Genomic DNA, 18560 nt, shown 5'->3' with positions numbered 1-18560 from the left:
AGCTGCATTACTTCGTAGTGACTCAAGAAGTCAGAATACACCAGTCTCATAAATTTAGCAAATGACAACCACCAATCCACTGACACTGTGATTTGAGCTAAAAACAAAGTATGTAACTCAGTTACCGTGAACGAGTAACCACCTGGAGCACTCCTTTGAACAAACTTGCTCGTGCTAATCCATGAAAATGTTGTAGAATTTGATTTAGCTCAAATCATAGCGTGTGTGCCTTACTAAGCCATTGCTTGGATAAAGAATACATGAGATTCGAACCATAAATCATTTTCTGCAGGAAGAAAAAAATATTAATTTAATTGTAAGTACTTGAACAGAAAAGTAGACTTTTTGGTTTAGAATTGCTTTTTCAGGAAGAGGCTCCAGTACTTATTTGATAAATTTTGTGTTAATATTAATTTCTTTAAACCCAGAATTATATTTCATACAGCATGGGTAAAAACACCCTGGGATACTAAATTCTCAAATGAAACCATGATAATACTTTAAACTAATGCATCATCAGTATGGCTTCATCCTATCAGCCTGGCTAGGATATGCTTTAATAGTGAGCTGATATCAGTGGCAGCCTAATGCAGCAGCAGCCTGGAGCCTTGAAAATGTAAGCCGCCGTGTGGTGCATTTGAACCCAGTGTGTGCTCTTGGATATTGCTGTAGACTTGATGAAAGGCGCACTGCTGCAATCTGCAGGAACCACTCAGGAGCTCTGACAAACAGTGAAATACTCCAACACGGAGCTGCCACTGACACAAGGCACACAACACAACCAAGGCTGGTCCGAATCAAGAATGAATCATTGTTTAAATGCATTTGATTGAGTAGAAAAACTTTGGTCTAATGGCAGTGTTATGTGCCTTGAACAAATACCATCAAGCTGTGTTATCAGGTTAGTAAACAAAAACATTGATGGCACATAAGAAAACAGTTACCAATCACCATTTTTCATGCTGTTATCACGAAAGACAAAACGGACAAATACGATGACAAGACAGGTCCAGGGTCCCATTCCAAAGTTGATTTCTTGTTTCCATTCTTTGGCCGTGTACCTGTTCTCACCCTCTCCATTACAGACTTGGAGCGCCTCCCCAAAATGAGTCCAAAGATTTCAATTTTGTACTCTGTGTCCGGGGCTAGATCTGTCATTTCTGCACTTTGCTCCTCGCCGCCCAGGACCAGTTCTTGTGGTTCGTCAGAGCCCTCAGCCTGGCTGATCATTATGACGAAGGTGTCGAAGGAGTCCTCTTCAGCAATCCAGGCCAACCTAAAACTCTCAGGGGTGATGTCGGTAACTAGGAGATCCTGCACTTCTGGTTCAGCCTCTGAGTGACAAGTGAAAGTCAGTTTCCCCTCCTCTGTGGAACTTAAGATTACTTTGATATTTGAAGAACATGGCAGTAAAAGGAAGTGCATCAGTCTATGAGCAAATGCCAGCAGCGGTTACATGGATGCCCAGCAACAGTCAACAAATAAAAAGCCTGAGAATTCTGAGCATGAAAGATGAATTTTACTGCAATCTGTGAAAGCACAGATGGAAGAAATTAACTTTAATTCATTTTTACTTTTTTTTAACTGACCTATAAGCCACCGTGGTTAGTACAATGGAAGGAAGTTTGTAACTATTTAGTAAAACCATATATTGGTCTGAGAATTTATTTTTTTGAATAAAAACTCCTATTGGCATTTGAAGTTGAACAAAGTAAATAATTATCTCTGTAATAAATATGCAAGAAATGTCTGTTTCTGTACCTCCTGTCTGTCTGTCTCTAACTCACTTATCTCAACAACTGTTCATGCAATCGACTTCATACTTGATGTGCATAATGGCGCTGCATGGTAATGCAGTGCTGAGTTTGAGGGTCTGCAGTCTGAGATGACGGACCCATTGACATGATAGTAAGCAATTAAATTCAGAGATCCGGACCAAAATCAGAAATAAGTCAGGGAGCTTTTGTGACATCACACAACCCATAGCCCCTTAAACAACATAGAATTTCACTTGTCTATTCAAATTCTACATTTTCAGCAGGGCTGTAATTAAGCGGTTTGGCCCTTACTCTACATTGAGTACTTCCAATGGATATGAAGGGAAAAAGCTTTGTAAAACAACAGCTGCTTCTCCCAGAATAGAGCTCAAACACAGTCCAGTACAGATATTTAACTACTTGTAGATGGGAGTGTGTGCATGTGGTGTTGTAAAAGATGGTAGTTAAGCAGCTGCTGAGGATGGTGGTGATGGGAAGAGAGACAGCAGGAATCTACAGCTGCTGAAGAAGGAGCTCTTCCTCACCAGACGAGAGTCCACTGCAGATAATTAGCCGGAGTCACTTCCGGTAGTACAGATGGATACACAGACCGGACAGAGCTTTTAAAGCAGTCTGGACAGACGTAGATATAAGGGGGCTTAGAAAAGCCTACAATAAAACCTAGCTCCACTGCTCATTAAAACACCACCAAATGTGAGGGTCTCAGGGGTCCTTGAACTAGCCTGAAACCTTTTTTTTTTTTTTGTGAGAAAAAAATCACATCAGGCATTTGTTATGGGAAGAACAGTGGAAATGAGAGGCAGAGCAGAAAATCCCAGGGAGCTGTCACTCTTCATTAGCCACCAGGCAGCTTTAACTGGTCAGTGGAGGGGAGGGAGGGTCACCTCCATCAGCTAACATGTGCTAGTTTGCTGATTTCATCCTCTGACTACCACCTCTACCACATATCCCACCCACACAACCCCCAGACCTGAGGGAACACATTCTGTTCACAAAAGGGAGTCTGTTATTGGAGGAGGTAGGCTACTGCGCCAGCTAACCTGCTGAAAAGGGGGTCTGCAAGCAGAAGCCCGGTGCCGGTTCCACTCGCGCCTGATAACTTTACACTTGTGTTTGTAGTGATATGAATCACAACAGAGCCCAGCTTGTTCTGGATTCTGTCCACATCTCATTGTGTTTCCATCAATCATTTGTTGTATAAAACTCTTTTCAAAGTTTCCTCACTCCCTTTTCAGTGAAGGGCCTAGTTTTCCCTGCGACGCCTTCCACCTCCACTAGGCCGACGATGACCACCATGCATAACATAATCAAATTAGCCAGCTCCTGCATTCACAACTTGGAATGTTTTATGGATTAAGTGATGCTAATGAAACATGTTAAGATGGTTTCACCAGCCATTAGCATGCAGACAATAGTGCTTGTTGAGTGCATGCCATATTCTGCATGGCCCCAGAAGCCCCTGGCACCCTAACACCAGAGCCCAGGGGCAATGGCAGCATGAGAATGGAGAGCGGTCCAGGCCTGGGGGACTGGGGATGCATACAGACGAGAGGCCTCACACAAATGGACAAAAGCGCCTCAGGGTTTTTTTTTCCTCTGTCAGTCCTCCCATCTTTCTTTCACTTGACTGATCCTCATCAGTGAAATTCTGAATGATAATGCCGGAATAGATGCAGACACAAATAAAAACTGCCAAAAAAACTCCAAACTGGTTATTTTTGACCCTTGAGTTAAGGACTATTGGTGTCTTCCAGGGGGTTCTCATAGTTTATTTTAACTTGTGTTTAAACCCTCAAGCTTTCCTGACAAAAAAAAAAAAAAGATAGCTAGATAGCTAGCTAGCTAGATAGATAGATAGACAGATAGATAGATAGATAGATAGATAGATAGATAGATAGATAGATAGATAGATAGATAGATAGATAGATAGATAGATAGATAGATAGATAGATAGATAGATAAGGACCCCTAAAGCTCATCACTTTAAAAAAAAAGAAAATGAAAAACTTTGAAAATCTAAATTTTTTTTTTCACACACTTTTTTGAAGAGGTGCTGTAGCTATTACAAGGCATCATTAGCAGATTTTGGTGACACTGTTTATGACCCACATAGCGTGTTAATCACTAAAAATGACTGTGATTGTTGTAGTGGGAGGGGAAACCAGCGCACCTGTTGTGTCTTAGTTAAACGGCCCACTGACCTTTTTTATGAGTTTCTGCCTGTTCACATAACAAACCAGGTGTTATTTCAGTCTGGACTTGTTCCAACCAGGAGGCCGACATCTTTAAAGGAGATTAAACAGGGGTCTGCAGGTGGGCTGATACAGACCAAATGCTTTTTGTATGAGTGCTAGCTCATTTCACAATCCTTTCATTTTCATAAAAGCTAGCGTATGTACATGATGGATTTCTGATGACGGGGTGTTGTTTGGGGATTTGGATTGTGCGTGCTCTGTGAATGGCAAGAAGAATAAGCTCCACAGTGGCTGATAGGTAGATTGTCTTTATATACCCATTTTTGAAAAGTGAAAATGAAAGAAAATGAAAGCTGAGTTGTTGTCCTTTTAAATTTATCCACTGGGATGAATGGAACCACAACTATTAAGAAGGTTCCCAAATCTGTTGTGGTCTTTGAAAGCAAATAGCAAAATACCCTTGTTCACCCGTTATTGGAATATTTTGAAAAGTCATTGAACTCCTGTCAAAATGGAAGATTTTGTTCAAGAGCAAGTCAATCAAGTGGTTATCTAAAGTGATAGATCTGATTTAATGAAGCAAGGTTGTATATGGTAGTCATCCATAGTTTAAGTTTTGTAGAGATTGTATATTGTATACATAATAGTGATTGTATAGATTTGGATCAGTGTGTCCTGTGAGAGCAGCAGTGCTCTGACACTCAATACTGTACTGCATGGATGGAGTTGGCAGTAGAAAAACTATTTTATCCACCAAATTAATATTAATTAAAAAAAAAATCTGTTAACTTGTAAAATTGTATCTCTTTCCTCATAAGACGGGGCTGGCAGTACAGTTTTCAACCACAGAACCACAGAACCACAGAACTTGGCACTTTGCATAATGTCAGTGGTGAAAGCAGCCACACTAATACGGCACATCTCACATGAAGGAACCTGATCAGTGTGGCCGCTCATGCCATGAATGGGTATTTATGAAGAGTAAGGCACAACGGATGACTATTTCATAAACCCCACTTTAATAAATCCAAACTATCCCTTTAAGTCTGACAGTGTAAATACATGATCAGGGGCTCTTGAAACTCCCGCTAGAGTCAATTTACCACTTCAAGACACTGCTGAACACAGCACAGCTCTGGGAACAGACAATTCCCTGAAGCTGCAAGTTAACTGTTCTTTGGAAAGCCACACAGGCCATCACTGGTTAATTTACAGTGTGCAGCAAAAGAAAGAGGAAGCAAAGGAAAGAGAAAAGCCCCAGTGTTGACGGCGTTGATACCTGTGATGGTGTCTGCAAAGACAGGGTCTAAGAGGTGGCCCCTGTGCACCCCGTACAGATTGGCCCTGTACCAGGTGCTGGGATTGAGGCCAGAGATGGTGAGGCTGCGAGCATCGGCGGGCACCGTGTGATTTTGCCACTCAGCGCCCGTCTCTGCGTCGGTAACCTCAACTAGAAACCCCTCAAATGTCCCATCGGCAGCAGACCAGGACAAGAGGAAGCTGTCCCACGATACATCGCTGACGGTGACGTCGGTCACCACTGGCTTCTCTTCTTCTGGGTGATGACAAGCATATCAACATGGAGTTACAAGACTGGGACAGACATGGACAGAATGAACAGGTTAGACCAATATAGGTTTGATTTGGTACAATTAGAATATTTAGATATGTTGTATAATAAAACACAGCATTGGCTCCTTACGTATATTGGACTAACCTTCGATACACAATCCTGCACACATCCACAAACAATGTACGAGGTGAAACATATGAACCAACAAAATGCTGTTGTGACACTGGGGGTGGCATTGATGATATCTTATTTGTATTTCAGTCATTTTATTGTGGTGTCAAGAGAAATGGCCTTCACTTTGTCTGCTGTGAAATATTCTCTATTTTTCCCCACAAAAGGCCAGCGGGAACAAACCGCCTCATTATCAATGGCTGCCTATAACCGGCTCCTCTATATTACCATATAAGTGGGAAGACTTGAAGATAGAGAGCGGCAGGCAGACATGCTGATGCAGCTTGTGTGCGTTAATGGCCGTGAATGAGCCATTAACATTTGAAGGTTCAGTGTAGCCCGGCCGGTATGGCAGAAGTACGCTGTCCACTTCAAACCTATGGGGAGGCCATGCTGAGCCATATGCAGAAGCCTGTAATTGGAGTCCATTGTGTGTGCAAGCATTCAGAGGAGAAAGAAACGGAGGTTGATGGCACAGGTAAACATCAAGGCTCCCATTATCCTCTTTTCACTGTGTGGCGGAGTGGAGTGATGGGGTGGGGATGGAAGACAATATGGATGTGATGGGGAGGGTGGACTTTGACTCAGCTGATCATTGCTTGTAAGAGCTCACGTGGTGACCAAACATGCTTTCACTGTATAGAGATAAGTCCCTTGCTCTATTTGTTACTGTGTCCAAGGCTTCAAACTTTTCTTACAAAGTTGCAACGTTTCAAAGAGACAGTAACAATGTTCACATGCTCCAAATACTCCACCATTCTTCCTTTTTCTGTCATTCTTCCCAAAATGACAGTCGGAGTTTTAAGCCCCCCCCCAAAAAATTCCATCAATCTTCTGTGATTTTTTTCCTCCCCTGTGAGAACTTTACAAATTCAATTTCACCAAACATGCATTCATAAAGGAAAAGAGAGTCATATCATTGCTTTTTCATTGTTCCATTATTTCATTGTGACAGGTTTTATCAAAAAGAGTTGGGTAGCACTTTCCATGATAGCATCAAGCTAGCACATGTCCGGCCGTAAACAGTCAAGAGGACGCGTGTTGCTAACTGAAACTGTTTGAAAAAAAACCAACTGAAGACACGTATTTTGAAGGTACTGTGTTCATGACCAAAGACTGTTCTTAAAAACTGATCAATATGGAGAATATTGCAAATTGATACATTTGAAAAAAAAAAATCCTTATTTGGCGTATGCATTACTTTTATGAATGCGGATATGTATGAGTGGGATGTGTGTGAGGATTTTTGCACTTTTTTAATGTCTATGCCTATAGTGTGACTATCTTTTTAAATTGATGTCTTTTTTTGCACTGAACAAGGACTGCATTCAAATTATAGGTCGAGATAAAGATAAAAGATAAAAAAAAATGACTTATCAAGTTTCGAATAATGTCATTTTCAGAGTAAGGGGGGAAAACATGGCTGTTGTTTATGAAGCTCATTTCCAGCTAAGTGCATATTCCTTCCAGTTAGCCTTTGAAAACTCCCACATTTGAAAAAAAATGTTCATGAAGATTATTTTCACTAGCATTCTAAATTAAGAGGGTCGGTTCACAAAAATACAAAAAACAAACATTAGTGGTATTTTGCTATGTTGATAGTTTTCTTGTTTTCCAAACCCAGATAAGCAATGCTCACTTCTACTTCAGCTCCAGTGAAAGTATACAGTCCATTTATAGAAAAAAAAAAATTTAAATGATTTTATGTTGAATTCTCTAAATGTTACGTGAGTACTTCAAATATTCACTACATTTTACGATGATTCTGAGACTCAGAGTGACACATCCAAATTAAACTCAAAAAGCCCAAACTGACTCAATGGATAGACACCCTCGTCAGTGAGAAAATGTTTCTGTAATCTGAGTGAACCAACCCCTTAAGTCAAGGTCATCACATGCAATTGAAGATGCGTGTCAAAAATCAAATGTCCTCCTCAGATATCAAGAGATACCCGCCATTTGATCCACGTTTGTTCATATCATACAATGTTATTACGGGTGCATGTAACCCTGGCAGTGTCGTCACCTTTGTACACTGCAGCATAGATCATGTCTGAACATGCAGGACATTCATGATCTTGCTTTTGTCATGCATTGCATTCTGTTTGTTCTTTGCAGATAACCATCGGTTAAAACACCCTGTGGATGCTTCAATTGTGTTTGCAGTGCTCTTGACCCTGGAAGACAACACTGCAGGTGCTCAAGCATAAGGTGTTCTGGACAACAGATTGAAGACACATCTCACTTTTATCTCTGTTAGTCGACTAATTTGAGCCAATGTGTGCGCTTGAAGTCAGACCTCTTCAGTCTCCTGATAGTTATGATAATGGTATCAATCCCAGCTGAGATGATCACATGGCTGTGCAATATTTGTTATGGTTATGCTAAGATAATCCTAAAACTGTTTCCTGATTTCCCTGTCTTCATTACACTGTCAGTTTCCACATCTTTCAGTATGCTTGTTAAAGTATCTTGACTTCCAGAACACAGACTACCCTGGTATTTCCTCTCAGAACCTCCCTGACAAACTCAAAAATCTAATTTCTGTAATATTTTTGTTGACAGACAGACGCAAGCTGAGCAAACCTTGTCTCACCTCCACCCCGCCTCTTTTCCTTCAATGTGTCTTGTAAAACGAGAGCAATCTGTGTTTGTGCTACATGTCTGGAGACGATAAAGGCTGCAGATCAGCTCAGGCTATGGATTAGAGGGCTGCTGATTTCTGAGACAATGTTTTAACAGGAGTCCCAGCATGTGGCCTTTTATCTGACAGACCCACAGTTCATCGTGGTCAAATCGCACAAAACCAGAGGGGAGCGGGACTCACGCCAACAATTATCACATGAATGAGCAAAGCCCACTGGTCCGTAACCCCCACCACCACACACACACACACACACACACACACACACACACACACACACACACACACACACAAACCCTCAGGTTCACTCTATCTTAGTCTTTTTACCCTCTCAATCCTCTCCAAACCACATCCACACACACTCACCCTCACCAGCTATTTAAACTTGAGGAAATGAGTCGCAGGATTTCAGACACCACAAATACAGCAAGTCTGTACTCTGTTCAGGTCTACTTGCCATCATCCACAAAAAAGCAACAAAAGGCAGTTCTTTCAAAGCTTACCAACTTTCCCCTCATGCCGTATCGATTTTCCCTTTAGCCATGCATTAAACGGGCACTGGTTGCATAACTGGATGATTTACTTGTGAAATGTTTGGCTTGGAAACACCTTGACCGCAGCATGAAAAATATGCCACAATCACATCATTTGTCTTTTATGGGTTTGGTTTGTAGGGGAAAATAAAATGGAAAAAAAAGAAAAATAGTCCCACATGCCATAAATGAGAGTCGGGGGGTTGGTGGGGGGGTGTAGAGACAATGCTAACAAAGAATTCAGTTCATTGCTTCTGGTTGGCAGCAACATTGGGCAGCAAAGAAATGAACCTATGATTAATAAGAACTTCTCTGATCCTCTAACACCGCACAACCAGCCGTAAACCTGGCGGGAACAACCCGCCACATTCAGAGGAGGCTCTGTCTCCAACACTTCATACTGACTCTGAATTGTTGTAATCAGTAATGGGGACTGGCATGAGAAAGCAATTCCCTGATTATTTAAGGAGGCAGTTATTTCTTTTTATGTCTATCTTATCTGGCGTGACCCTGGATAAGTTACTTACAAAAATCACCTTTGGCATTACCTTCAAAATAAAAGCAATAAGGCTGCTTCATTCTTAGGGGCGGCATGGCTCAGAGGCAGAGTGGCCGTCTAGCGACCGAAGAGTCACTGGTTCGATCCTCACTTCCCCCGGTGACCATGTCGAAGTATCCTTGAGCAAGATACTGAACCCTTAATTGCTCCTAATGGCCTTGTGATAGACTGGCGACCTGTCCAGGGTGTACACACCACTCACCCAATGTCAGCTGGGATAGGCTCCAGCCCCCCCCCCCCCCGACCCTTATCAGATAAGCTGTAAAGAAAATGGATGGATGGATGCTTCATTTCTCCTATTCTGACCAGAATTCAAGTACTTTCATGGCTGCTCTCTGGTTTGTAGAACACCTCAACACCTTTCACTTGTGCTCTGTGCTGTACATTTACACTACTTAATAACACTCCTGTTTTAACTAATGTTTCACCCCCCTGCTCTACTATTACATGGAATACACTGGCCTTCCCACCTGTCATTTCAATACACCTCCTTGCTTTTTGCATCCCTCGTCCTAGAGGAGACTATCACCTTGCTATGTTTGATAGTTGATACTACTGGATCTAGACTTAACCAATATTCCTGTTGTAAAATGAACCTTTGTTCCAACTATTTATTAGTTTTGAATGAATTCATTACAGGATATAAATTAGTAAATGTTAGCTATATCAATGTTCCCTGCTGTTAAGATGAGCTGTAAATGTGAGAAATCCATCCTCCCTCGAGTAATTTGTCCAATTACCTGTGCCTGTCTGTCAATAATATAGTTTTAAGGCTAAACTAAAGTTGTGGTATTATAGTAGTAGTAGTAGTACTTGTAGTCCAGTGGCACAGGGGCATAATGGTCCCATCTTCAACCATGTCTTGGAGGTAAGACTGGTTCTCTTCACTTCCCCCTTACGCTGGTACCCTCAAGAAGCAACTTCAACAGAATGGAAGTGAATAGGTTTAATTTGTGCTTCTCCAATTAAAAAAGGAACAGCTGAAAAGTTAAATAAATTATTTCATAGAATAGCTTAAGAAAATAATCGATGAAAGCCCTCTCTCCTGGAACACAGTGTTCGCAGTGCTCTTGATAATCCACAGAACAAATTAATAACAGTTTTCTTTGGGACTGATACTTGAACTGGGAACAGTTCCACTGAAAACTGGCATGTTTTTCGGAACCACAAATGTCTGCATGGCGGCATATGTACAATATACTGGGTGAACCTACTCTTCAGAGTTCAGAATACAAATGACCTCTGCCTGAGGTCTTGGTTTGTTCGCATCTCACAAACCAATATGCTGTTGCTTACCCCCCCAACCGAGTACTCTGTAACATCAAAAAAGGAACTACCTGTTAAACACAAACATTGCCCCTGATGTGAGGTTTTTGCAGTGCTGACCTGTGGGTGCTGAGATGCTGGTGGGTGCACTGGTCCTGCGGCCCCTCTCGGCGGTGATGCTGATGGTGTACAGCATGCCTGGTGTCAGGCCCCTCAGGGTGTGAGACTCTGAGCTGCTCGGGACCATATCCTCGGCTCTCTGGCCATCGGCAGAAATGTACACCAGTCTGTAGGAATCCAGTTTAGCCAGTGGACGCCTCCACTCCAGTGTCATTGTGGTCTCTGTCACCTCTGCAACGGTTAGGTCCTTAGGAGCATCTAAGGCTAATGAATAAGAGAGGAGGAGACAGTGCAAATTTATATTCAGAGCAATGTGCCCCATTGAGTTCGATGAAACTAACTCTGGATTAATATCTATACATAACTGAATACAGAAGGCAATACATTGAATGTAACAGTAAGTCATAAAAATGTCCTTCTGAACCTAGGGTGGCTGAATTTTTTTACCCACAGCAAGTGCTGCATTCTACTTAGACAACAACAATCAGTTCCTCACACCAGGAAGCACACAACAAAATCAGGATCCACCAAATACACTTGTTTGTTTTCTTTCCATGCAAAGGTTCTCTCCAAAGTTACAAAAAGATTCCCGCATATTGGCGAAGTTGTAATAGAATTATTATTTGCAACTTTTCGGTACTAGACCTTAATCAGGCAAACAGTTTGTGTGAATGAGAAGCTGTCTTAAATAGGGCGGTGATTACAAGCCAGCAACCAGTCACATTCCCTGTATGCAAAAGAGCCCAACATGCTACTGGAGACATTTAAAAGACTAAGACTTTCCAAAACTTCATGTAGCACAGGCACATACATATATAAATGGACATAAATCAGCAAGTAATGTGTAACCTCTAATTTTTAAAATTACAAAATAACTGCCAGTCATTTATCTCAATAAGGTTTGGGTAATTACAGATGTTTTATGTGGTGAAAATTGATGTTTCTATCATGATCTTGAATAAAACTTTTCCTGAAAATATCTGGCAAATATTCCAGACTGAAACCAATATAAATAACAAGTGAAAAAGCTGCATCACGAGGGAATAATGTGTTTTGGTCTCTACGGTGTACAAAGTGAATCCTAATCTCTATAAACAGACATCTGCATATGGAATACAGAATCTATACAGTAAGTAAGTGGACAAGATTCTGGGACCAGAAACTAGTAGAGTAGTTTTGCAGGCTTTCTTGCCATGCAGGTAAAAAGCAAAATAGGAGGAAGACTTTGGCTGAAAAGCAATCCTAGCAACTCATCTGCTCCTTTTTTAGTAAATCTGGATTCATATTCTATCCATGACAGAGTCCAGTCATACTCTCTCAACACCATTTTGCTATTTGGACCATAAAGTAGCAAAATGAAGGGAAGGTCCAGATATGTGTCAGATTCACTAGATGCTGCAACACCTAAAAAAGCTGAAACATTTTGTGAGGTTAAACTAAAATACTATTAAAGAATTCCAACATTAAGAATATTTTGAATTTGCTCAGCAAAACTAATTACATTCATTTCCCGACATACAGAGTTGAAAACAGGCATGAACAGGTGTGTTCATGAGATAGAAGCGCCACATAGCCACTGAAAGCATCTTACCGGTCACGGCGTTGGTGGTCGCCGGCAGACTCTCCCGTTCATCTTTCACTGCTGTCACCCCCATCCCGTACTCTGTGCCAGGTCTCAGACCTGTGTAAACGGACAAAATAAAAGACTGTGGTCACAAAATAAAAAGCAATGTCATGTTTTCTTTGTGCAAATCCACTGAGGTTTCACCAAATGAGGGACGGAGAGGCTCTGTAGTCAAGTGGCCAGCTGTTTTCAGCTAATGGCTGCCATGCCCATGGCAAACACAAAAACTCTTTCATGTGGCTTGATTGCACAATAGGCTGCGGCATAATTGCATTTCATGGTAAGCCTGAGCCCACCGTGGAACATGGCTGCTGTATTTGCATTGATGGATCTATAGGGCCCTTGTCGTGCTGCAGAAATACTACTTGCTATGATCCAGAAGGCTTTGGAGGGCCTTTGGTCTCTACAATTAAACCCTCTCTCAGCCTGATCGCCTCTAATTCCTTTATTAACTCCCACAGAGGTCATCACACACAGAGTCTTGCAGCATGAAATTACACCTAATGCCCAGGAAACTCATTATCAATAAAATCACGACCGTGAAGGCAATTACAGATAATAACTGTGTGAAAGAACTGCTGAGGTGTGTGTGTGTGTGTGTGTGTGTGTGTGTGTGTGTGTGTGTGTGTGTGTGTGTGTGTGTGCATGCGTGCATGTGGAGTGGAGGGGATGTCTGCTGAATGGACACAGTGCTTTATTTCCACGGGATGGGCCTCCCAAGGACAAAGAATTGGGCCAGACAAAGACACTATTAGCCTGTTTCTGGATGTTTTTTTTCTCCTTTCTCTCTCTCACATGGTGTCTAATCTAGAAACAAACAGGAAAAAAAAAAACACATCCGCCTCAAAGCATTGCTTTATAATGTCAGCAGCATTGATAGATGAAAACGCACCCGCTTCTGTGGTTGGAGTAAGATCTCACAGAGAAATAAGCTGCACTGTTATTCAATTTAAACTCTGAATGCCAAAGCCCCCTGGGTGGTTTTCTAATAAAGTGGGCCTTTTGTAGATGGGCAAACATTTCACGACACAAAACAAAAGGCAACCCATTTTCGAAATGAGTAGGGCGACCATAACACTGTCCATTTAACAAGGAGCGACACAAACATTTGCCTGGGGAATTAACAGAATAAACACTTCACACTGTATAATTTTGTGCTCACAGAAGCTTTTCCACTGGATGTAAAAGTGCCTCCGAGGTAATGTGAACACAAAGAACATAAAGGCATAAGAAATCTTTAAAGGTAGAGAGAAAGTCAAATCCTTTTTTTTCCAGGCGAAACTTTGTTTTTTGTTTTTTTCACTTTAGCTGCGATCAATATTAATCTTATTTTTTTAATTGCTCTGACACAGTGAGTGGGTACAGAGATCTAAATTAATTAAACTACAAAATAACTGCCAGTCGAACTCTGTAAGGTTTGGATAATAAGAAATATTTTATGTAGTAACCTTTTACCTTTGTATCATGAGCTCCATTAAATTCCATCATATACCCTTTTATCCCAAATACTCTTTAAGCACGAGTTGGTGCTTGTGCCCCTCATGATTCACACACACATTTTGGATACACACTCCATAATGCAGGTTTGGAAAAAACACCATTTGTTTTTTGTTGCTTTCCTGTGTTTTCATGATAACACTATATTAACTTTTCTTTTTATCATTGACATGTGGAATATAATAATGCGATAGAGGGTGTTAAATACGTTACAACACAGCTGCTTAAAGTCATTCTCAGTAAGTTAGTCATCACTTTTAACTATAGGTGGAGGCTGGTGACCAGAGGTTGTATGACAGTATATCAAAACACAGCTGTAACAACAACTGAAAAACAGAAGTTGATATCTAACGTCAATATATGTCAATATATGTCTTAGTGTCATGGAGAAGGCATGAAAGAGGCACCATTCTTATAATGCACTGGGCAGATGTTGAAATTATTATTTAAGCTAAAATTGGATTAATTCTAAAAACAAGTAGGTTGAACTGAAAATGTGTTCTCCTGTCTTAAGACAGCGCTCCTTCCTTATCTGTCACATTGTATGGTGAGGTACTATCGTTGTCATGGGGCTTTGTTGAGGAGTTCTGACTTGACAGTCTACAGACTTGATGATTTTCTGAGTTGAAATCCAAACACACCCCGAAAGCTGTCAAGTGCTTCTGACTGATCAAAAAAAAAAAAAAATGTTCGTCAGTGATTTATTAACCACAAATGGAACCACTTGTAAACAGTTTCTTAAACGCAGTTTACCACTACAATAATTAGCATGATGTACACTGCTTTTCATCTATGTGAAGTAAACTGGCAAAATGTTAAGGTGTAAGTCTACGCCTTCCTCACTGGTAGTAGTCATTTAACTCTGCGATAAGAGCATGTGTAGGTGTATGTCACTGGGTTCCAGTACCAGTGATCTTGGCCTGCGTAGAGTCTTTGGTTCCTGGGGGGAAGAGGAGCTCTCTGTGCTCGCCTCCAGACAGAGGTCCAAACTTAATGCGGTAGTTGTCCACCTGAGCTTGGCTGTTTATCCACTCAAGAGTGATGCTCTCATCTGTCAGCTCCACCGTCTGCAGGTCCCTAGGGGCATCCAGGTCTAATACACACACGCATGCGCGCGCACACACACACACACACACACACACACACACACGGAATGCATTTTATACGAATGTGAATCCATACCCTGACTAGATTTCTAATTTCTAATTTGCCCATACCTTTGGTGGACTGCAACAAATGTATAATTTGGTCCAGTTTTCTTTCATGCTTTCATTTTGTCAGATGAATTAAATGTTGTAACCAGATGTTGCATGGCCAGAATAGAGAGTCCACCTGTATTCCACAGTTTGGATGAGCTTTCACACCAGCCAAAATGTATCACACTATCCTACAGAATGCATGGGTGTTTCTTTGATGCAGATCAAAGAGCTCAGGTGTAAAAAGAGGTAAGACTGAAAACTTCCCACAATGTAGAATTTTCCACATTATTCAGTGCATGGGAGGCTGTTTTGTCCTTCAAAGAACAGACCCATCCATTAACACACACCAGCAGGATACCCTTCCTCATAAACATGTAGACACAAGAAAAGTATGTGTGGTCCAGTCTCCCCGACCCCCCAAAACACAGCAGCTCTTAAACCTGCTTATAATCAGCAGTTAAGTGGCTATGGCTGTTTTTCCATGTAAGAATATTTAGACGATATTGAAATGAATAAGTAAAGAAAAGGATCATCAAATCATCACCTGTGAGGAAGGACTCGTAGACGGGGATGCTGGTCCGTTCTCCCCTCCGAGCCATCAGAGACACCTCGTACTGGGTGTCGGGCATGAGGCCTCCCAGGTGGTACTGAGTGTCAGAGGAAGATAGCTCAACCACATTGCGATCGGAGGGGCTGGAGCTGGGCCCGTAGGAGACACTGACCCCGTCCACCTCGGCCACAGGCTGGAACCAGGTCACCAGTGCTGTGGTATCAGTCACATCACGTATGTCTACCTGGCTCGGGGCATCAATTCCTGGAGGGGTAAGTGTGAATATAAATAGGATTAATAGCACATTTCACTTCAAGTCTGCCCTCTAAGCCAATCACGGCTTGTCGCTCCTGTTTTCATTACAGTGTGTACTTAACACATCAGGTTATTTGTTTGACAAACATTGTCAGAAAGAGAGAGCACACAGAAAAAAGGGTACTTTGTTACAAAATCTGTCAAGAATACAAGACCTCTTTGGAGAAGACGCAACAAAATCATTGAAGTTAAGCTTTCATAAAGAAACTCTTAAATAGATAAAGACCATAGTTCATCCTTCGGCAGTGCAATAAAGACCACAGGATGATTTACAGAGGAGCCATTAGGACATTCCTAACAGAGGTTTTACATACTACATATCACTTAGTCTGAACTCCTACAGAACTCGCATTTTAGAATCAGGGTGAATTCCAATCATATCAGTTGTCATTTATTTTACAGTGAGTGGAAGGTTATGGTGTCCAGTTAAATAGATTCAATGCTGCAGTAAAGTATTTTGAATAGTTTTGCGCTCTGATTTGCTATAAATCCCTCAATGCACAGACAAAGTGGATACAGTTCATGGAGAGCTTCCCTAAACAACCTTTCTCTTGATTTTAGAGAAAAGGTTGAACCGGTCAAAGAACAAATACATTTGTTTACACATTCAGAATAAACACTGGTAACATGTCTATTTGATGACTGTTCATAATTCAGCAGCGTTAACTATCTGGTTGACATTACAACATAGTAAGTGGTGATATTGCTGCTTCACGCTGATTGAAAAGTTACCTTAGCACACTCATATTTGGAGTATAATTCATTTGCCATTAACAAATGTGAGGACTAATTTGAGATGTCGCATTATTATTATAATTATCATTATGATAATAATTATTATTGCTCAGATTTTCTGTAGAACTCATGATAACGTGGTTATCTTGAAATCTTTTGGTCATAAAGTTTCCTAAAATTGCGATAGTGGAGATCGCGGATTAAAATGTGTAGTTTATCATACAGTACATTGTGTGTCATGACAAAAAGCACCATCACCAAGTTCATCCATCCATCGTCATCTTCCGCTTATTCCTACACATTAAGGATCGCGGGGGGGCTGGAGCCTATCCCAGCATCAACGGGCGAGAGGCGGGGTTCACCCTGGACAGGTCACCAGTCCATCGCAGGGCCAACATAGAAGGACGAACAACCATTCACACTCACATTCATACCTACGGTCAATTTAGAGTATCAATCAGGCTAGTCCCCAATTGTATGTTTTTGGACTGTGGGAGGAAGCCAGAGTACCCAGAGAGAACCCACACAGGAACAGGGAGAACATGCAAACTCCACACAGAAAGATCCCGTGCCCGAGCCGGGACTCGAACCCAGAACCTTCTTGCTGTGAGGTCACAGTGCAAACCACTGCACCACCGTGCAGCCCCCATCACCAAGTTCACTAAAGTTTATTTCACATCACACACAATGTGAGGCCAGCCTAAGAATAGTGTTTAGGTGCAGGGTCACAAACGTTAGTTGCTAATCTGCAATTGTGGCTGCATATGGAACTGAGGGCTGAGCACAGACCATGAAGGTAAGAGGTGCACATCTGAATCAGGGGGAGTGGTGCCACGCTGTTATATGCATGAATGTAGCTATTTCAGCAGTACAGGTGCTGAATTATGTGCGAGCCCTTTTGTATTTACGAGGTTATTCAAACTATTTACAGATCAAACCCCTGCGCCATGAAGGGTGCCTGTTCACCAGCACTGAAATTCATTTGTCACATACAAGCAACTTGCAAGGAAAGTCATCCTTCTGTACACTACTGATAAAATGGATAATCTGCATTTGAACTGAACACAGATTTGTCTGGAAGAGACTGCAAGTGTGACATTCGGGTGACATGGTACCACTCTCCTGGGAGGATGGCATCCCCCCTGAGCCTGACTGGTGCCTCCTGGTTTGTGGGGGGGGGGAATCAATTCTTAACCCCTTCGGCATGCAAATCTCACCGTATGCACAACAACCCAACGTAAGGAGAGACATTAACAGAGCCTGAGTGACACAAAGAACTCTGAACTTCATTGTCCAAGAGGGGCTGACCTGTGTGTGTCTACATGAGAGTATGCATGCATAAACAGAGTATTTATCATCCACCCATCCATTTTCTATACTTCTTGTCCTATAAACTGACTTCATGCAAGAGGAACAGTAATGTTCACCCATGACAGATTGCCAGTACATTGCAGAGCCAACACATATAGACAGACAACCATTCACGCTCACAGTCACACCTACGGTCAGTTTAGAGTGTGAATTCACTAGTCCCCTCTTGCATGTCTTTGGAGTGTGAGAGGAAGCTGGAGTACCAGAGAGAACCCACACAGGCACAGGGAGAACATGCAAACTCCACACAGAAAAGCCCGGAACCTGGAACATTCTTGCTGTGAGGTGACAGTGCTAACCACTGCACCCGAGTGCAACCCCTGATTATTTATCATTTCTAACTTTATTTGGCATTCAAAAGTTTGTTCCAAATGTATGTGTGAAGAAAAGGTGGTCACTTGAAATTAGAGATATGATGTTTTCATCTTCT

The 18560-nt window shown here is 41.7% G+C and overlaps 1 protein-coding gene across 5 annotated transcripts in view; it reads right to left on the bottom strand.

Annotated features, from left to right (window-relative positions):
- The window catches only part of tncb (tenascin Cb), a 105321-nt gene that overhangs the window by 10606 nt on the left and 76155 nt on the right, over positions 1–18560 (bottom strand). For 2 of the 5 annotated variants that reach the window (XM_086207099.1, XM_086207098.1), the window contains exons 7-11: positions 15704–15973; positions 14868–15053; positions 12431–12520; positions 10840–11103; positions 5253–5528 (exon numbers count right to left, since the gene is read on the bottom strand). In XM_086207099.1, coding sequence (XP_086063225.1) covers positions 5253–5528; positions 10840–11103; positions 12431–12520; positions 14868–15053; positions 15704–15973 — 1086 coding nt within the window. Of the gene's footprint in view, positions 1–1061; positions 1335–5252; positions 5529–10839; positions 11104–12430; positions 12521–14867; positions 15054–15703; positions 15974–18560 lie in introns of all 5 variants that reach the window. The other 3 variants (XM_086207102.1, XM_086207100.1, XM_086207101.1) reach the window with 3 other exon arrangements.

The sequence above is a fragment of the Aulostomus chinensis genome, chromosome 6 (genome assembly GCF_037954235.1).
Source record: "Aulostomus chinensis isolate RoL2024-O1b breed Wild chromosome 6, RoL_Achi_v1.0, whole genome shotgun sequence".
In the NCBI taxonomy this organism is placed as follows: Eukaryota; Metazoa; Chordata; class Actinopteri; order Syngnathiformes; family Aulostomidae; genus Aulostomus; species Aulostomus chinensis.
The sequence above is the reverse complement of the archived record's forward strand: the minus strand, read 5'-3'. Positions and strand labels throughout refer to the sequence as shown.